The sequence below is a fragment of the Octopus sinensis genome, linkage group LG9, assembly GCF_006345805.1.
Source record: "Octopus sinensis linkage group LG9, ASM634580v1, whole genome shotgun sequence".
NCBI lineage: Eukaryota > Metazoa > Mollusca > Cephalopoda > Octopoda > Octopodidae > Octopus > Octopus sinensis.
The window spans coordinates 5,496,572-5,513,173 of NC_043005.1; the positions used below are offsets into that span (position 1 = coordinate 5,496,572).

Genomic DNA, 16,602 nt, shown 5'->3' on the forward strand with positions numbered 1-16,602 from the left:
GTGGTACCAGTGCCGGTGGCACACAAGAGAAAACCATCCGAAAGTGGCCGTAGCCAGTACCGCATCACTGGCCATCGTGCTGTGGGCACATAACAAACACCATCCGGTCGTGGCCGTTCGCCAGCCTCATCTAGCACCTGTGTCGGTGGCACATAAAAACACCATCCGAAGACCCGGCAAGACTAGTCAGGCCATAACCCATGGCCCCTACCTGGGACATAGTCAGTCCACCTGTGCATACCTTCCTTCTTGTGACACTTGTGAAGACCTGTTGAGGCAAGTGAAAATCAAATCAAAACAAATCAAAATAGATGAACATCAATGGAATCTGTATCTTTGTGGTACCAGTGCCGGTGGCACACACTTTGTGGTACCAGTGCCGGTGGCACACAAGAGAACCATCCGAACGTAGCCGTAGCCAGTTCCGCATCGACCGGCCTCCGTGCTGTGGGCACGTAACAAACACCATCCGATCATGGCCGTTCGCCAGCCTCATCTGGCACCTGTGTCGGTGGCACATAAAAACACCTTCCGAAGACCCGGCAAGACTAGTCAGTCCACCTGTGCATACCTTCCTTCTTGTGACACTTGTGAAGACCGGTTGAGGCAAGTGAAAATCAAATCAAATCAAATCAAAATAGACAAAATAGATGAACATCAATGGAATTTGTATCTTGTGGTACCAGTGCCTGTGGCACACAAGAAATCCATCAGTGCCGTAGTCAGTGCGGTGGGCACATGACAAACACCATCCGATCGTGGCCGTTCGCCAGCCTCATCTAGCACCTGTGTCGGTGGCACATAAAAACACCATCCGAAGACCCGGCAAGACTAGTCAGGCCATAACCCATGGCCCCTACCTGGGACGTAGTCAGTCCACCTGTGCATACCTTCCTTCTTGTGACACTTGTGAAGACCTGTTGAGACAAGTGAAAATCAAAACAAATCAAAATAGATGAACATCAATGGAATTTGTATCTTTGTGGTACCAGTGCCGGTGGCACGTGGCACATAAGAAAACCATCCGAACGTGGCCGTAGCCAGTACCGCATCGACTGGCCTCCGTGCTGTGGGCACGTAACAAGCACCATCCGATCGTGGCCGTTTGCCAGCCTCATCTGGCACCTGTGTCGGTGGCACATAAAAACACCATCCGAGCGTGGCCGTCTGCCAGCCTCGTCTGGCACCTGTGTCGGTGGCACATAAAAAACACCATCCGAGCGTGGCCGTCTGCCAGCCTCGTCTGGCATCTGTGTCGGTGGCACATTAAAAAACACCATCCGAGCGTGGCCGTTTGCCAGCCTCGTCTGGCACCTGTGTCGGTGGCACATAAAATCACCCACTACACTCTCGGAGTGGTTGGCGTTAGGAAGGGCATCCAGCTGTAGAAACACTGCCAGATCTGACTGGACTGGTGCAGCTTCCGGGCTCCCCAGACCCCAGTTGAACCGTCCAACCCATGCTAGCATGGAAAGCGGACGTTAAATGATGATGATGATGATGATGATACACACTTTGAATGTCGCAGTAGTTTATTATACTAAAACACCAAATATTTTGCTTCTGTAGTTTGTTTGTTTAGTTGTTGTGTTCTGTTTTTATTGTTTATGTCAATATGGTGTTTCTTCAATATTTCAAAATATCATATTTTTATGAACTTTCTTTGTCAGTGAATCTGTACAAGACAAATTATGATTATGTTTGTGAGACTGTTTGTGTGTGTGCATATCACTGTGAAAGAGAGAGACCATATGTGTATGTGTTGGTGTGAGAGAGAGATAGAGCAAGAGTGACTACATCTGTGTGTGTGTGTGTGTGTTATGTCTGTTTATTTAGTAACGATGATCTGTGACTTAAACACTAATACTTATCTATCTATCATTGTTTACTCTCCCCTTTGTGAAACAAGAATCCGTATGCAGATGATAAGGTCAGTGTGTTGATGTCACAAGTGTGCATGAGGGTGTGTGTACTCTGTACACTTTATAACTTACAAATATTTTGTTTTTTTACTTATTTTACACTTCCATTTAACAATTACACATTTGTCATGTTTACAGTCAGGAAGATTGTGTATAAATAAGTCTCAAAATAAACACAGGAGACAAAGGAATCTTGTACATCCAGTAGCCTCTAAATCCCAGCACTATATTAGGAAGTTATTTTGATTGATGTAGAAACAGAGAATCGTACTTTAATGGTGTTAGTGATTCCATAGAACCAGTTAGTTGCGATTATAGTGGAGATAGCCACTATAATCAGAATGTGGGATAACAACCAAGAAGTTTGAGTACTGGACAGATCAGTGATTGCCTGGTCACATAGCCAAACTCTTCTTCATGTTTTCTGATCTACCTAGCAGCTTACCTGGACAAAATAAAAAAAGAAAGAAAAAAAAAGCACTTGTGCCAGCACCACATAAAAAGCACCCAGTACACACTGTCAGGTGGTTGGCATTGGGAAGGGCATCCAGCCATAGAAACCATGCCAAAAGAGACAATTGGTGCAGCCCTCCAGCTTACCATGGCAACATGGAGAATTGATTTTAATGTAAACCTTTGCATTCATAAGACTGGAGCTTCATCTGGTTTCCATGGCATATAAGTGACCAAGATCACAAAGCTCCACCTGGGATGGAACATTGGTTTGGTACAAGGTTAACTCCCCAGCTTTTGCTGGAGCTCATTTACAGATGAGTGGACCCAAGCAAAAAGGAAGTGTTCTACTAGTGCTTGTAGTAGTAATGACTCCTTTCAGTGTATGAATGTTATTCTTTTATTATAACTTGAACAACAATTATTTTTAGTGAGTATTTCTATTATTATTATTAGGTGGTGAGGTAAAATGCATAGTGGCATTTCATCGGTCTTTATGATCTGAGTTCAAATTCTGCTGAGGTTGACATTGCCTTTCATCCTTTCGGGGTCAATAAATTAAGAACCAGTCAACTACTGGGGTCGATATAATCGACTATGCACCTCCTCACAAATTCCAGACTTTGTGCCTATAGTGGAAAGGATTTTTATTATTCAGAGAGCGCATGGCCTAATGGTTAGGGTGTTGCACTCATGATTGCTAGATCATGATTTCAATTCCTAGACCTAGACCTGGTGGTGCATTGTGTTCTTGAGCAAAACACTTCATCTCATGTTGCTCTGCAGTCACTTTGACACCTGGTATATAGTGCACCTGTTCAGACAATGTCGATTTGATGGAGGGAGTGAGCTAATGTGCAGGTATGAACATTTGATCACTATAAACAAATCATTTGTGCAGGTCATTCGGCAAAAGCTGAACACTTGTACATCATCTTCAGGGGGAGAGAGTTCATTATTATTATTATTAAGGCAGGGAGCTGGCAGAATTGGTAACAAACTGGGCAAAAATGATTAGCAACATTTTATCCATCTTTATGTTCTGAGTTCAAATTCCGCTGAGGTTGACTTTGCATCCTTCTGGGGTTGATAAACTAAGTACCAGTTGATAAAAATAAGTACAAGTCAATGTAATTGACTAACCTCCTCCCCCAAGATTTCAGGCCTTGTGCCTATAATAGAAAGGATTGTCATTTCTCCTGAGTTATCTATGTCATGCCTCAGGATGTCTGCTCCATCCCACAGCTTAGAGATTATTATTATTATTATTAAGGTAGCAAGCTGGAAGAATCATCATTAGCATGGTAGACAAAATGCTGTTAGGCATTTTATCAATCTTTCCTTTCTGAATTCAGATTCCACTGATGTTGATTTTTGTCTTTCATTTCTTTGAGGTTGATGAAAGAAGTACCAGTTAAGCACTGGGGTTGATGTAATGGACTTACTCCTTCCTCCTGAAACTGCTGACCTCGTACCAAAGTTTGATGCTATTATTATTATTATTACAGTATTTCGTCTGCCGCTGCGTTGAGAGTTCAAATTCTGCCATGGTTGACTTTGCCTTTCATCTTTTCGGGGTCGATAAATTAAGTACCAGTGACGCACTGGGGTCGATGTAATTGACTTAATCCGTTTGTCTGTACTTGCTTGTCCCCTCTATGTTTAGCCCCTTGTGGGCAATAAAGAAATAGGTATTTCACCTTTCTTTAAGTTCTGAGTTTAAATTCCACCAAGGTTGACTTTGCCTTTTATCCTTTCAGGGTCGATAAAATAAGTACCAATCATGCACTAGGGTCAATGTAATTGACTTAATCCCTTCCCTCAAATTCGAGGCCTTGTGCTTCGAGTAGAAAGGATTATTATTTATTTATATATTTATTTATTTTTCAATTTCTTCCCCAGGTCTCAAAAAACCGAAGCAAGAGAACATCGTCAATGAATCTCTGGTTGGAAGAAAAGGTGTTCCTACCAGGTTTACAACATACACTCCTTATCCATTCTCTAAACAAGATGGATTAGTTTCAAATGTAATTTCTGTAGATAAAAATTTGCCTCTTGAACAAGGCTGATAGGAGAAGGTTTCAGTATGAGGTGGTGCAATTTATTCTATTTTGTTTGTTAGTTAGTTATTTTCCCAACTATTCTTGATGCTTCCCATAAACCATAATTGCCTCTTTTACTCTTGGATTTTCATTTCTAAGACTATAATTGTTTTTTTATGCAATAATTTCTTTTTTTTTTTCACTTTTACAGGAGAAAAAATTTCAATTTTTTTTTTTTTTTTTTGTTAATGAAAAATCTTAAAAGATTTCTTCATTGTATATTTTTACAGCATGTCAATATTTCATGTTTAAAGAAAGTGGTATAGACAGCTTTTAGAGAGGAGAGCACTGGGACTAGATGCTTTACTGTAAATTTGTTTGCTCCATCACTAATATTGTTCAAAGTTTGAAATCTGAATTCCCACCAGGGCCAACTTTGCCTTTCACCCTTTCTTGAAGGTTGATAAAATAAAGTACCAGTATTAGACTAGAGTCAAATTAATTGAATTTACTTGAAAAAAAAAGCAAAAAAAAAAAAGCAAGAATTTGATATTTCATGTAAGGAGGACTGGAAACTAATCTTTTAATGTCACTATCTTTTACTCATCCACCATCCATCCATCCATTTATCTATCTGTGTCTTCTTTTTTTCCTTCCTTCTATTCCCTTGTCCAATAACAGCAATTTGTCAGTAAATATTGTGTTGAAATAATGATTGATCAAAACGGTTTTGTTTGGTATGAAACATTAAGAAAAATCTATTTTTGTTTTTATCAACTTCACTGAAAATCTTTTATTTACTTGTCTTCTTAACCCACTGACTTTTGTTTTTATATCCATTATAAAGAGTCTTTAAAACTTACTATCTCTATATGGAAATATAAGTTACTTCTGTACCAGTTTATATCTTGGCTGTTCACTCAGAAATTTAATATATTCACGGTTACATTCTTGCTAGAAGAAACTATTAGAGTGTGACTCGAGTGACTAAGGTCACCACTTGCTGTTAAATTAGATGTTTTACGAATTAGTCTATCTATAAACTATCATAACTTTAAAAAAAAATTTGACTTCCTCCTTACCTATTGTTGAATTCATATCAAAAATACGATCCTTTTGAGAACCAACCTACAGAAGAATGTTCAAAGTTCATTAATAAAAAAAACTGCTTGTTTTAAAGTGTTTATATACAAATTAAAACTCATCATTTTTATGCAACTTTTGGTTAATTATGTTCCAAACATCAGCTTAATACCAATAAATATTTTAGTAAATATTTTGTTAGTAAATCATTCTAGATCCTTTAATAATTTAAAGAAATTAATTATAAAATATTGTCATAGAAGGCTTAAATTTTCTTTCCAGCATACAAATAATTACAATTTAGCAACACCTTTCCAGTAAGTTCCATAATTATCTACCTTAGTTTTATGTTGGATCATAGATTGAAGCCCTAAGAAAAATGAATTATCAAGGTTAAAATTCGCAAGACGCTCTTCTTTTCTTTGTATCCATAATTTTCTGGCTAAAAGTATCTTTCCCCAGAAATTATATAATATCTAGAGAATAATTTATTTAAATGAATCTAAACAATAACATATTCGTTCATTCTCAGTGCATTCTGGCAGATTTGAACACCAATATCTGATTGTTGTGTTCTTTTAATGGCAACAATCAGATATTCCTATTGAATCTGCCAGAACATATTAAGAATGAATTATTGTTTGGATCCACACTGTTCTATAGGCACTCCATCAAGTTTTGTTTGGTAAACATTAGCGGAAACCAGCAAATGATTTGTTTGCTGATTCCTATGAACAAGAGCCAGTGCACTTGTTAAATTCATTGGTTCAGTGGGGTAGCTTTGACTGATGAGACATGATAAGTTTGAAACACCAAAGTAATCTCATAGTTCCCTTACACCAGTGAATTGTATGTGTTATGAGCACACATTGTCTAAAGGGAGATGTTCCCTCATGCCAAACAACAGTAATCAGACATTCACATTCGAATTTGCCAGAACATAATAAGAATGAATAGAAATTAAGAAAATTATCTAAATTAAAAATTCCATCAAAAGTTCAGGTTAGTTAATATTTTCCAAAACCAGTTTATTAACGACAATTATTTTACTAAATTCTTCATTATTTTCAAAATTGATACAAAAGCAATGTTTCAACAGAAATATGATAACAAAACACTTACACAGACTTATGTTCAAAGGTATCCCAGCCATGACTATCCAGTCACTTTTTTGATCACAGTAAACCCCAGATTACATCATCCAATGATGGTAGACTTTGGTTTAACCCTTTTGCACGAGATTGCTCCTAGTTCTACGATACAAACTTCCTGTTTTTAAAGTGATCTAAATTAAACACTTCCATCAGAATTTCCTGTTAGTTTATGCTTCAAACATCAACTTAATAATGGCAAAGTTATTTTAGTAAATTCTTCATTACTGTCAAGATTAATTGATACGGAGGCAGCGTTTCAAAAGAAATATGATAACAAAAGGGTTAAAGGAAGTATTAAATTTAAGTACTGTAAAGGTGATGATTGTTTGATCTGAAATCTTGAGATTCTCGTTTCAGACTTTAGTTTATCTGACGAGGTGTTAAAGAAATTAAGATAGTATCAGCACATGACGAGGCTATATTAAATTCAACATGGTGGAGAGCTGTTATCTTATAGCTATGAAGAACTATTCGGATTTATGCTAACAATTTGGTTGCACAAATCATCATACTTAGGAACCCTAAGTAACTCTAAATGTAAAATCGGTTTTTATAACACTACTACAATTAGTCTAATACTAGTTTGCTTTAAATAGCAAAACTGCAAAAAAGTTCTCTCTCTGATGGTCTGTTCCTCATTACAGTGTATAATGAATGTTTTTAGGTGACAGATTTAAGATTAAACCAAAATATGATAAAATAAATGAAAAGCAACATCAAAAAATGCAATTAAGTCCTAATTACTTAATATCAGTTAGTTCTTTGATCTTTCTATTTTTTGTTTTAAGGTGTCTGTCAAATGATTATTAGAAGCAACCATTAAGATAATTTTCTTATTAATTAATTGTAAGCATTTCTTCATCAACATTCAGAAGAAGCTTGATGTAAAAAAACAAAAAAATGTTCACAGTGCAATGATAAACCAATTATGTGTATTAATTATAAGTATCTGAAAATATATAATATTAGTATTTTTTTTTTTGTTCCATTTAACTAATTCCAGCTCCTTGGTTACTTTCAAGGATTATGTAAACAGTCACTTTTAGGATTGCTGTAAAAATAAAATAAAATAAAATAAAATATTCTGCATGACAGATAGTGTATTGGGTTAACGCCAGTTTGGAATTAGAAAACTGAACAAAAGAAGAAAAATCAAAAGCCAATCATATGATTGAAACCAATTGATTAATAATAGTTAATGCCGAACTATCAAAATGTTATGTAATAGGAAGGCTGCTGATTATTAAATGACGATCTTAAAAATACAAACAAATCAATGATTAGTATGTAATTTGGGGCAAAATGTGGGAGTTTTATAAATATATATACATATATATATTTTTACATATACAAATATGCTGTTGATATTTTTTTTCTTGGTTTCTCACAGCCAATAATTTTTTATATTATATAAATTTTTTTATTATTATTATAATTATTTTAAAAATTCTGTAAAAATACCATTGTAATTGTTTTTTTTATATTTGTATTTAAATGTGAACTCTACATATCTTTAAAACAAAAGAAATTTAACTTTTTTTTTTTTGCATTGCGATATTGAAAATAAAAATGTGATTTTTTTTTTAAGAATTCCATGTAATTTTCATTATTGATGTTTGAAGATCTCTTTTTTTTTTTTTGAGTTGAAAACTACTAAAAATTAATTCAAATGAAATTATTATTCCCAAATGTCTACTTTGTTTCTTGTTGTTGACGAACTGTGTGAAGGTTGTATAAGAGGTAAATGCTTTAATATACAATTCCTCACAAATAAAATGGTGCTGAGGGCTCCATTCAATTTAATGCTTCTTTTTTAATATCTTGTCCCTTTTTTTTTTTTCAGTAACAAATAATTTTGTTGTTGACTACACTGCCCCTCCCCCCTGTTTGGTTAACAGATTAATGGATTATATGTTTTGCTTTGTTAGTGGACATGGTCCTGTTTTAAAATAATAAAAGCAACTAATGAAGACTAACTTGTCAAGCATACTCATGTTAACTTGATTGTCAGTTAAATCCAGACAATATATTATTGACAATAAGTCACTTTCATTTTCAGGTTTCCTTCTGCTATTTCTGTGTCACCATTTATTGCCACAATAGGGGCAATATCACTTGTTGCAGTGCTAAGCCATAAATATTGCATTGTACTTTCTATGCACATTTCTCAGCAGCTTTGTACATTTTGCATTTCAACAACAACTTGAGAAAGCCTCTTTCATGTCTGCCTTGGCTCAAGGGAATTCACTGAGGAAGATTTCCTACACAAATGTTTGCAAGAAAAGTAATATCCCCCCCCCCTGGTCAGGTAAGTTTTCACAGAAGATGCACTATCTGTATAACGTTAATGATTCCGATCAAGGGAGAGAAGTCCGAAGTTCAAATTAAATATTGAGCAGAAGGAGGTGAGATACAATGTTGAATAAATCTGACCTTAGGCAACAACCTAAGGCAACAACTACCGCTACGGTTCAGTAGGATCTGAAATGGCTTAAACAGAAATTACCTTAGGATGTCTTCTAAATGAAGTCTAGTATTTCACTCGGTGTCCACTTTCAAGTGCATAATTCATGCTTAAAAAGAAAAGAATTTAGTGTCTGTAGTAGAAAGAAATATGTAATGAAAGTAGTAGAGATGAATTAAAAATTACATAGAAATTAATACATGGGTAGTAAATTAACATCGTGAGGACACTTTAAAAACTATCAAAAGTAATGCAGAAGTAAGTTGCCTCCCCTTATTCAGAGTAATTTACAGTTATCTCCCATGAAAATATGATTCAAATTACGGGAGATAACTGCGCTGGTTACGGCTGCTACTTCCAAGCTAAGTCATAAAAAGCACACTGAATAAGGAATACAAGATAGCCACATCTGGAATACTTTCTAATCTGTTTCTAAAGCGTTAAGTCTTTCTTCAATACTTTCAATTTCCCGTTTATCACCCTCGTTTATATTACGTAAGTAAAATTCAGTCTAATTTTCAGGTCTGCAGAGAAGCAGCAGTAGGTGCTGACTTGTGACTAAACAACAACTCTAGGCTTCAGCAATTCTGAACATGAAAGTTTCCAAATACCATGGCTCTGCACGATTTTTTTCTTGTAGCAACACCAAAGGAAGGTTAACCAGGAAGACAGCTTTCATGTGCACCACAGATGCTCAGAAAACAGATTCCATCACATGCCAGGGGGGGGGAGAGAAACTTAGTAGTTGATAGCTTCCGCTACCTAAGTGACCAAGCCTGTAGTGGGAACCACTAGAATAAGAATAGCCTGGGCAAAGTTTAGAAAGCTCCTACCTCTACTGGTGACAAAGAGCCCCTTGCTCAGAGTGAAAGGTAGATTGTACCATGCATGTGTGGGAACTGCCATGCTTCACGGCAGTGAAACATGGGCCATGACTGCTGAAGACATGCAAAGGTTCGAAAGAAACGAAGCTAGCATAATCCGCTGGATGTGTAATGTCAGTGTGCAGACACGACAGAGAGAAATGTTGGGCATAAGAAGCATCAGATGTGGTGTGCAAGAGAGACATTTGCATTGGTATGGTCATGTACCATGGATGGATGAGGAGAGCTGTGTGACGAAATGCCATTCCCAAACATGGAATGAGGTGGTGAAGCATGATCTTTGAACGTTGGGCCTCACAGAGGCAATGACAAAAGACTGAGATCTCTGGAGGTATGCTGTGACTGAGAACATCCGGCAAATAAAGTGAGATCACAGCTGTAACCTACACCAGTGTTGCATAACCAGCCCACTCAAAGTACCTTGGATCGTAGGGTAACATGCTATGCTTGAGAAGACCTATTGAGTCAAGTATATCAACTTCAAAATCAAATCAAATCAAATCACAATCAAATGGAAATTGTGGTTGTGATTCCCGTGCAGGTAGCACGTAAAAAGCAGCATCCGAACATGGTCAATGCCAGCCCCCTCTGGCCCCTGTGCTGGTGGCATGTAAAAAGCACCCACTACACTCTCGGAGTGATTGGTAGTAGGAAGGGCATCCAGCTGTAGAAACACTGCCAGATCAGACTGGGGCCTGGTGCAGCCACCTGGCTTCCCAGACCCCGGTCGAACCATCCAACCCATGCCAGCATGGAAAATAGACGTTAAACGATGATAGTGATTATGTCTACAAGTAATAGAAACACTGAATATAAAAAATTTGCCCCAAAGTTGCTATTGGAAAGATAAGTAAGAAAAAAAATTGGTTTTTAAGTATTATTAACTTATCCATTTTAAAAACAAACTATATTTTAATTAAGCTTAAATGATAGAGCTCAATTCAAAGAATTTCATGGTATCACTCTCATGCAATGAAGTTTTAAAAGAAAAAAGTTATGAGTGTGATAATATAGTTCTATACTTTTTTACGAATATAATTCTATAAAGGGGACTTTTATATGTCACCAGTAAGGACATAATTATCAACGACACCGCTATTTGACACATTATTAATTAGCATAAGAGCATAGCCTGGAAAAAAACATGGATTACATGGAAAAATGCGACCAAGAGGAATAATATTCTTAACATTATAAACCTGGAAAATTACAGGACAACTTATTTACATCTGGTAAAGTACAGAACAAGAAAATTCTTAATATCAAAAAAAGGGGGTAAGAGTGAAATTTGGTGGATGGAAGATGGAAACTGGAAGCCAAAAAAAGAAACACTGTTTTCCAATGCTTGACTTTATTTAGTGTTTGGTTTAAAGCCACCACCTAAATTTTGGGAATCAATGAATTTCCTCAACTCTGTTACAAATATGAGCCGAATGCCTAGTCTCAGGATAACTTCTTCACACCTCCCATTACTCTTGGAGGCCCTAAAAGAAGTGTCAAGGGTATACCTTCTCCTCCATCTAAGCCATATCAAAATTTTATGGCTGAGTTTTAAAGCAGAGGTTGCTAGAAATATGTAATATATTGGATTCAAGAACTATCTTAAAGAGCAAAAGCTTCCTGCATGGTTTCACATTTCATAGGTAGTTTGATCTATTTTCCTTCCAAGCTTTGTTTTTTTTTACCTAATATATTTCATATTCAAATTTTTTATATGATGATGACTCCTGAATTTTATCTATGGTAGCAAAAACATATTACTAAAGTTACCTGTCATAATCAAGAGGTATTAAATGCAAAACATTCAGTTGGTTACCTGTTATCAAGACAATATCAGACAAACCAACATACCAAAATCTAAAAGCTCAGAGATGGATGGTTGTCGAGGGCCTCAGAGTAGAGTTGTTCAACCTGTGTGTCTGTTTCTTAGAATCTGTTTTTGGTCTGCAGTAATCCATTTCCTGTTTCCATCCTGGGATATAGCTGTTCTTTAACCTCAGCTCAAGGAGTCTTTGCTCTTCAAAAACATTCCGTCCATTAGCCAACCAGAAATGACCAGACTGTAGATGAACATATTTTCCTTCTACACTTGTTTTCACACCAATCTTGGAATCAGAAGGGATTTCATCTGAAAAAGGATTAATTAAAAAACTAGAGCATTATAATTAAGGTGGCATGCTGAGAGAATCATTGGCATGTTGACTAAAATGCTTCTTAGCAGCATTGCTTCTAATTCTTTATATTATGAGCCGAAAACCTACCCAGGTCATCTTTTATCTTTTTGGGGGTTGGCATAATTGACTTGCCCACTTCCTCCCAAAATTGCTGGCTTTGTGTCAAAATTTGAAACATTTTAAGCTGGTGTTTGGAGCATAAATTTTGATGGGGGATTTTAATTCAAACTATTTTGAAACAGAAAGTTTGTTATAATAGAATGCAATCAAAAAAGTTAAAACCTTCCATCTGTATTCCACGTTAATTTATATTTCATTCACTGGCTTAATAATGACAAAATTATTTTATAAAATTTTTATAATTTTAAAAATTAATTGAAACAAAATATAGTAACAAAAGTGTTAAATAAAGAAAAAGTACAGTTGACAATGTAGACCGTAGAGTACAAAAAGATGGCCACAAATGTGACAGTTTTTTTGTTTTCAACTGGAGGAAAATGCTTCTGGCACCTTTGCAAGTCCCCTGAGACCTGGGAGACTGACTGTAGAAAATGCTACCCTCATCAGAAGCAAGTTAATAACTGCAGAGAAACACAAGCTACTGTACACATGGCTAACTCTCTCCTTACAGGCAGCACCCCTGTACATTGTGGTGTGTATAGCTCTCACAAGCCTTTCATCTACACTTAGTTTCCTCAAAGACCATCAGATCACAGAACAAGGGACTCTGTACTTGGCATTTATTAACCTGGAGAAAGTCTTCAACAAAGGATTACTTTTAACTAAATACTTCTCCTGCAGTTGTCCCAAGAAGGATATGGCATCAATGGTACAATACAAAACTGCATTGCATATATTCTAACTCTCTTTTCTAATTAATTGGACAATATCTCTTAGTGTAACTTTCGTGAACTAGTCTAGCAACTAATCACTTGTGAGGCACACCCTTTATCCTCATAACAGCTGACTATATTGCTATAGCATCTTCCTGCACAATCTGATTAACTAATTGGGTGACTTAGATCATGCCCTACTCTGCCAGATAGTTTAAGCATCCCAGTGATTCCTGATAAACCAGGGCCTTCCCTCGTTCATCATATTGCTGGTGCCTCTGTTGGGTCTGCACTGGGGAAAAGCTTTTTTCTCCTAAGCATTTTCCATGCTTAATAGTCTTTCACAGCAGCACTTCTATGCCTCTGTCATAAATGCAAGTACAATTACCCATCTGCACACACATCTCACCCACAACATCTCATGTGCCTGGCATGCATGAATGCATGCATACATACATTGTATACGTGTGTGTATCATCATCATCAGTTAATGTCTGTCTTCCAATGTTTCCAGTATTCTCAAGTCCTCTACATTCAAGGTCAATGTCTTACTATCATGCAACATTGCAGTTCTAACACAAGTGTTATACAATCAGCTCTTTATTCTAAGGGAACAGATGTTAGTTGTGAGCTCCTTGAACTTTCTCCAACCTGTTCTTATTCTGGCTACTATACTTTTAGGACAACCACATTTCCAATAGGCTTATAACATGTCCTCTTCCAGTGCATCTATTTCCATATAAAGCTTACATTCTCAATCTGCCTGGGATTCCACTATGTTTCCTGTGTCTTGACACCTTACATCATCAGGCACAACATATGGAGTTTATGCCTACTCCTTTTCTGAAGGTATCACGGGTTCTGTCTTTCTTTCTTACTAAAATCATCACTGCTAGGTTATTTATCTGTAATGATGGGCTTCTTTCAGTTTCTGTCCAACAAATCCACTCACAAGGCTTTAACTAGTGCAGAGTTATAGTAGAAGACACCTAAGCAAAGTGTCAGGCAGTGGGATTGAATCCACAATTATGTGATTTGCTTAATCATACATTTAAGCAAACTTCTTAACTGGACAGCCATGCCCAAGGGTAGAAGAGAGAAGAAAGAAAAAGAGAGATCAGATCTATCTATCTAGCTCTTGGCACACACACACACACACACACACACACACACAGAGCAGTTTTCAGTTGTGAATTAGTAATCTGTAACAGCTGGTTTCATTGTTCAGTTCCAGTATGTTGTGGTTCTAGATTCAAATCCTGTTTTCATCTTCAAATTTTATTACATGTCTAAATAGCCAAGATAAATTATTGCCAATAAAAATATGATATATTGGACCATAAAGTAGTCAAGCTCTTTACCAATGGAAACATTTTTTATAATGTTAATTAGTTAATTAAATTACAAAGGTTGTACTAAAAGTAATGCAAATGTAGGCATAGCTTTATTAGTAACTGTCATAAGTGGTTCAAATTGCACCTGCTGATGGAGCATCTCTTCAGGTAAATAATGGGTTCCAAACAAAAGCAACATGCTCATCATTTGAGTTCTTGTTGAAAGAGAGGTGTAGACTGTCTGCCATTCAGAGAAGGATACAGATTGTTTGCAGAGATGACAACATTGACAAAGGCAATGCAGAACAGATGGATGGAGATGTTCAAAGAAGAGGCAACTAGCATTGAAGACAAACTGTGAAGTGGGAGACTGTTAATGATGACCTCTGACATGAATAGGCAGCGGAAAGATGAAAAGATTTGCGTGGACTGAAGAGTCCTAATTTGTGGGTTTGCTACTCAACTGGGCTGTGGTCACTGTGCAATATAGTAGGCAGTGCATGGCTTTGGGTGCTGGAAAATATGTATAAAGAGTGTACCTCAGTAGTTGATACCCAAAATGAAGGAGAGAAGATTGAAAGTCAATCTGATCCACTGGAAGCATTCGAAGCCTATTAAGATATTTTTTTTCCAATCTGATGACAGGAAATGAAATATGAGCAAATCTTTCTGATCTGGAAAGAAGGCTCAGTCTATGGAACGGTATCACACCTCTTCCCCAAGGCCTAATAAGTGTAAGAGCCAGTGAATGGCAGAGAACATCATGGTGAATGTTGCTGGGGATGACAAGTGTGTCATTCTCCCTGATTTTCTGGAACATTGAGACATTCAAAAAGCTTAGAGAAGTCATTAGGAGAGAAAGAGACCAAACAAAAATCTGATAATGAGACACACTCATCCTGACAATGCATGACCACACATCGGGCATCAACTGTACAATCCTGATTTGGTACCCTTCAGCCCAATGAAAGGTAGTCTTTGGGGACAATGATTTGATGACACATACAAGGTAAAAGTGGGCTCAACAGAGCACACCTGAATTTTTTCAAAGAGGCTCTGAGAGTTAGGTTCAACAATGGCACAAAACACACTTCTTACAATGGGGACTACATTAAACAGCACCTTTGTAATACATGCAATATGACCAACTAATCTCAGTCAATAAAAAAGTTATGCTCATTTTTGCATTTCTTTTTGGTTGAATCTTCTCAGACATTTTGCTGAATTTGATCTCCAATTATCGTTAGTTTGATTCCTGAAAGATTTCTTTAAGTTTCCATTTACCAGATTCACTCACAAAGCTTTGATCAGCCAGGGGTTTTAAGATATTTGTGAAAAAGGTGCTGTGGAGTAGGACTGAACCCAAAACCATGTAGTTTCAAAGCAAACTTCTTAATCACACAGCCATGCCTGCACTTATATTCCTTCTGAATTCAAAGCCATTTGTATCTTTCACTGAACAAATCATGTGCTAACATTACAACTGTACCTGTGTAAGAAACCTCTGGCTGTTCTTGTCCCTTCTATCATACTTCAACCTTTCCAACACCTCATATAAAGCCTCCACCCTTTTTACTATAAACCAACTGAGATGACTTTCTAGTCTTGCAAATTACACACCATCCTCACCAGTGCTAATGCCATGAAAAAAGAAAGCACCCAGAACACTCTATAAAATAGTTGGTGCCAGGAAACGTATCCAGCCTTAGAAACCATGTCGAAACTGAGCCAGCAGAGCAAGACATGTTTCTCCAAACAGTTGGATTCTGCCAGCATGGATGAAAGGACAAAAGTGAAATAAGTGGCGACTTATAAGAGAAACCATTATTTACTTACAACCACAAAATATTCCTTGGTGACACTTCTCCATTGAAGAGATTTGCTGTTGTTGTTGTTGTGGTGGTAGAATACTGTTACCGTTTGTTTGAATGTTGGTCGTTCCATTTGCTATCATTAACAGATATTGATGTAGAATGGCATGTTCAGAATTTCCTTCTGGAGTATTCACTTCTGAGAAATTCCTAAAAAAAAAAAAAAAAAAAAAAGAAGAAGAAATAATGCTGGTCAAATAAGTAACATTTCAATGTGTGAAGCTAACAGGGGAGTCTATGCAGTCATTAGAAATAGCAGCTAAATTACCCTCAAACCACACCATGCCATCTTAAAGGATGTAAAAAAGAGACTGGATGGTCAAGGTTGGAATTTCTTTGATTATGTCTCTTCAATTAAAGCTGACCTGGAGCTATACAAAAACAGCAA

General features: G+C 36.8%; 2 protein-coding genes across 6 annotated transcripts in view; one reads left to right on the forward strand and one right to left on the reverse strand.

The window, feature by feature from the left end:
• The window catches only part of LOC115215537 (putative extracellular sulfatase Sulf-1 homolog), a 213,472-nt gene extending 205,672 nt beyond the window's left edge, over positions 1-7,800 (forward strand). For all 5 annotated transcript variants that reach the window (XM_036505734.1, XM_029784718.2, XM_029784721.2 and 2 more), the window contains one exon: positions 4,278-7,800. In XM_036505734.1, the coding sequence (XP_036361627.1) occupies positions 4,278-4,444 (167 nt within the window). In that variant the 3' untranslated portion in view covers positions 4,445-7,800. The remainder of the gene's footprint in view (positions 1-4,277) is intronic.
• A 481-nt stretch (positions 7,801-8,281) lies between these two features.
• Positions 8,282-16,602, reverse strand: part of LOC115215773 — a 124,191-nt gene continuing 115,870 nt past the window's right edge. Inside the window, exons 22-24 of the mRNA XM_036505701.1 lie at positions 16,180-16,364; positions 11,854-12,130; positions 8,282-9,227 (exon numbers count right to left, since the gene is read on the reverse strand). Coding sequence (XP_036361594.1) covers positions 11,868-12,130; positions 16,180-16,364 — 448 coding nt within the window. The 3' untranslated portion in view covers positions 8,282-9,227; positions 11,854-11,867. The remainder of the gene's footprint in view (positions 9,228-11,853; positions 12,131-16,179; positions 16,365-16,602) is intronic.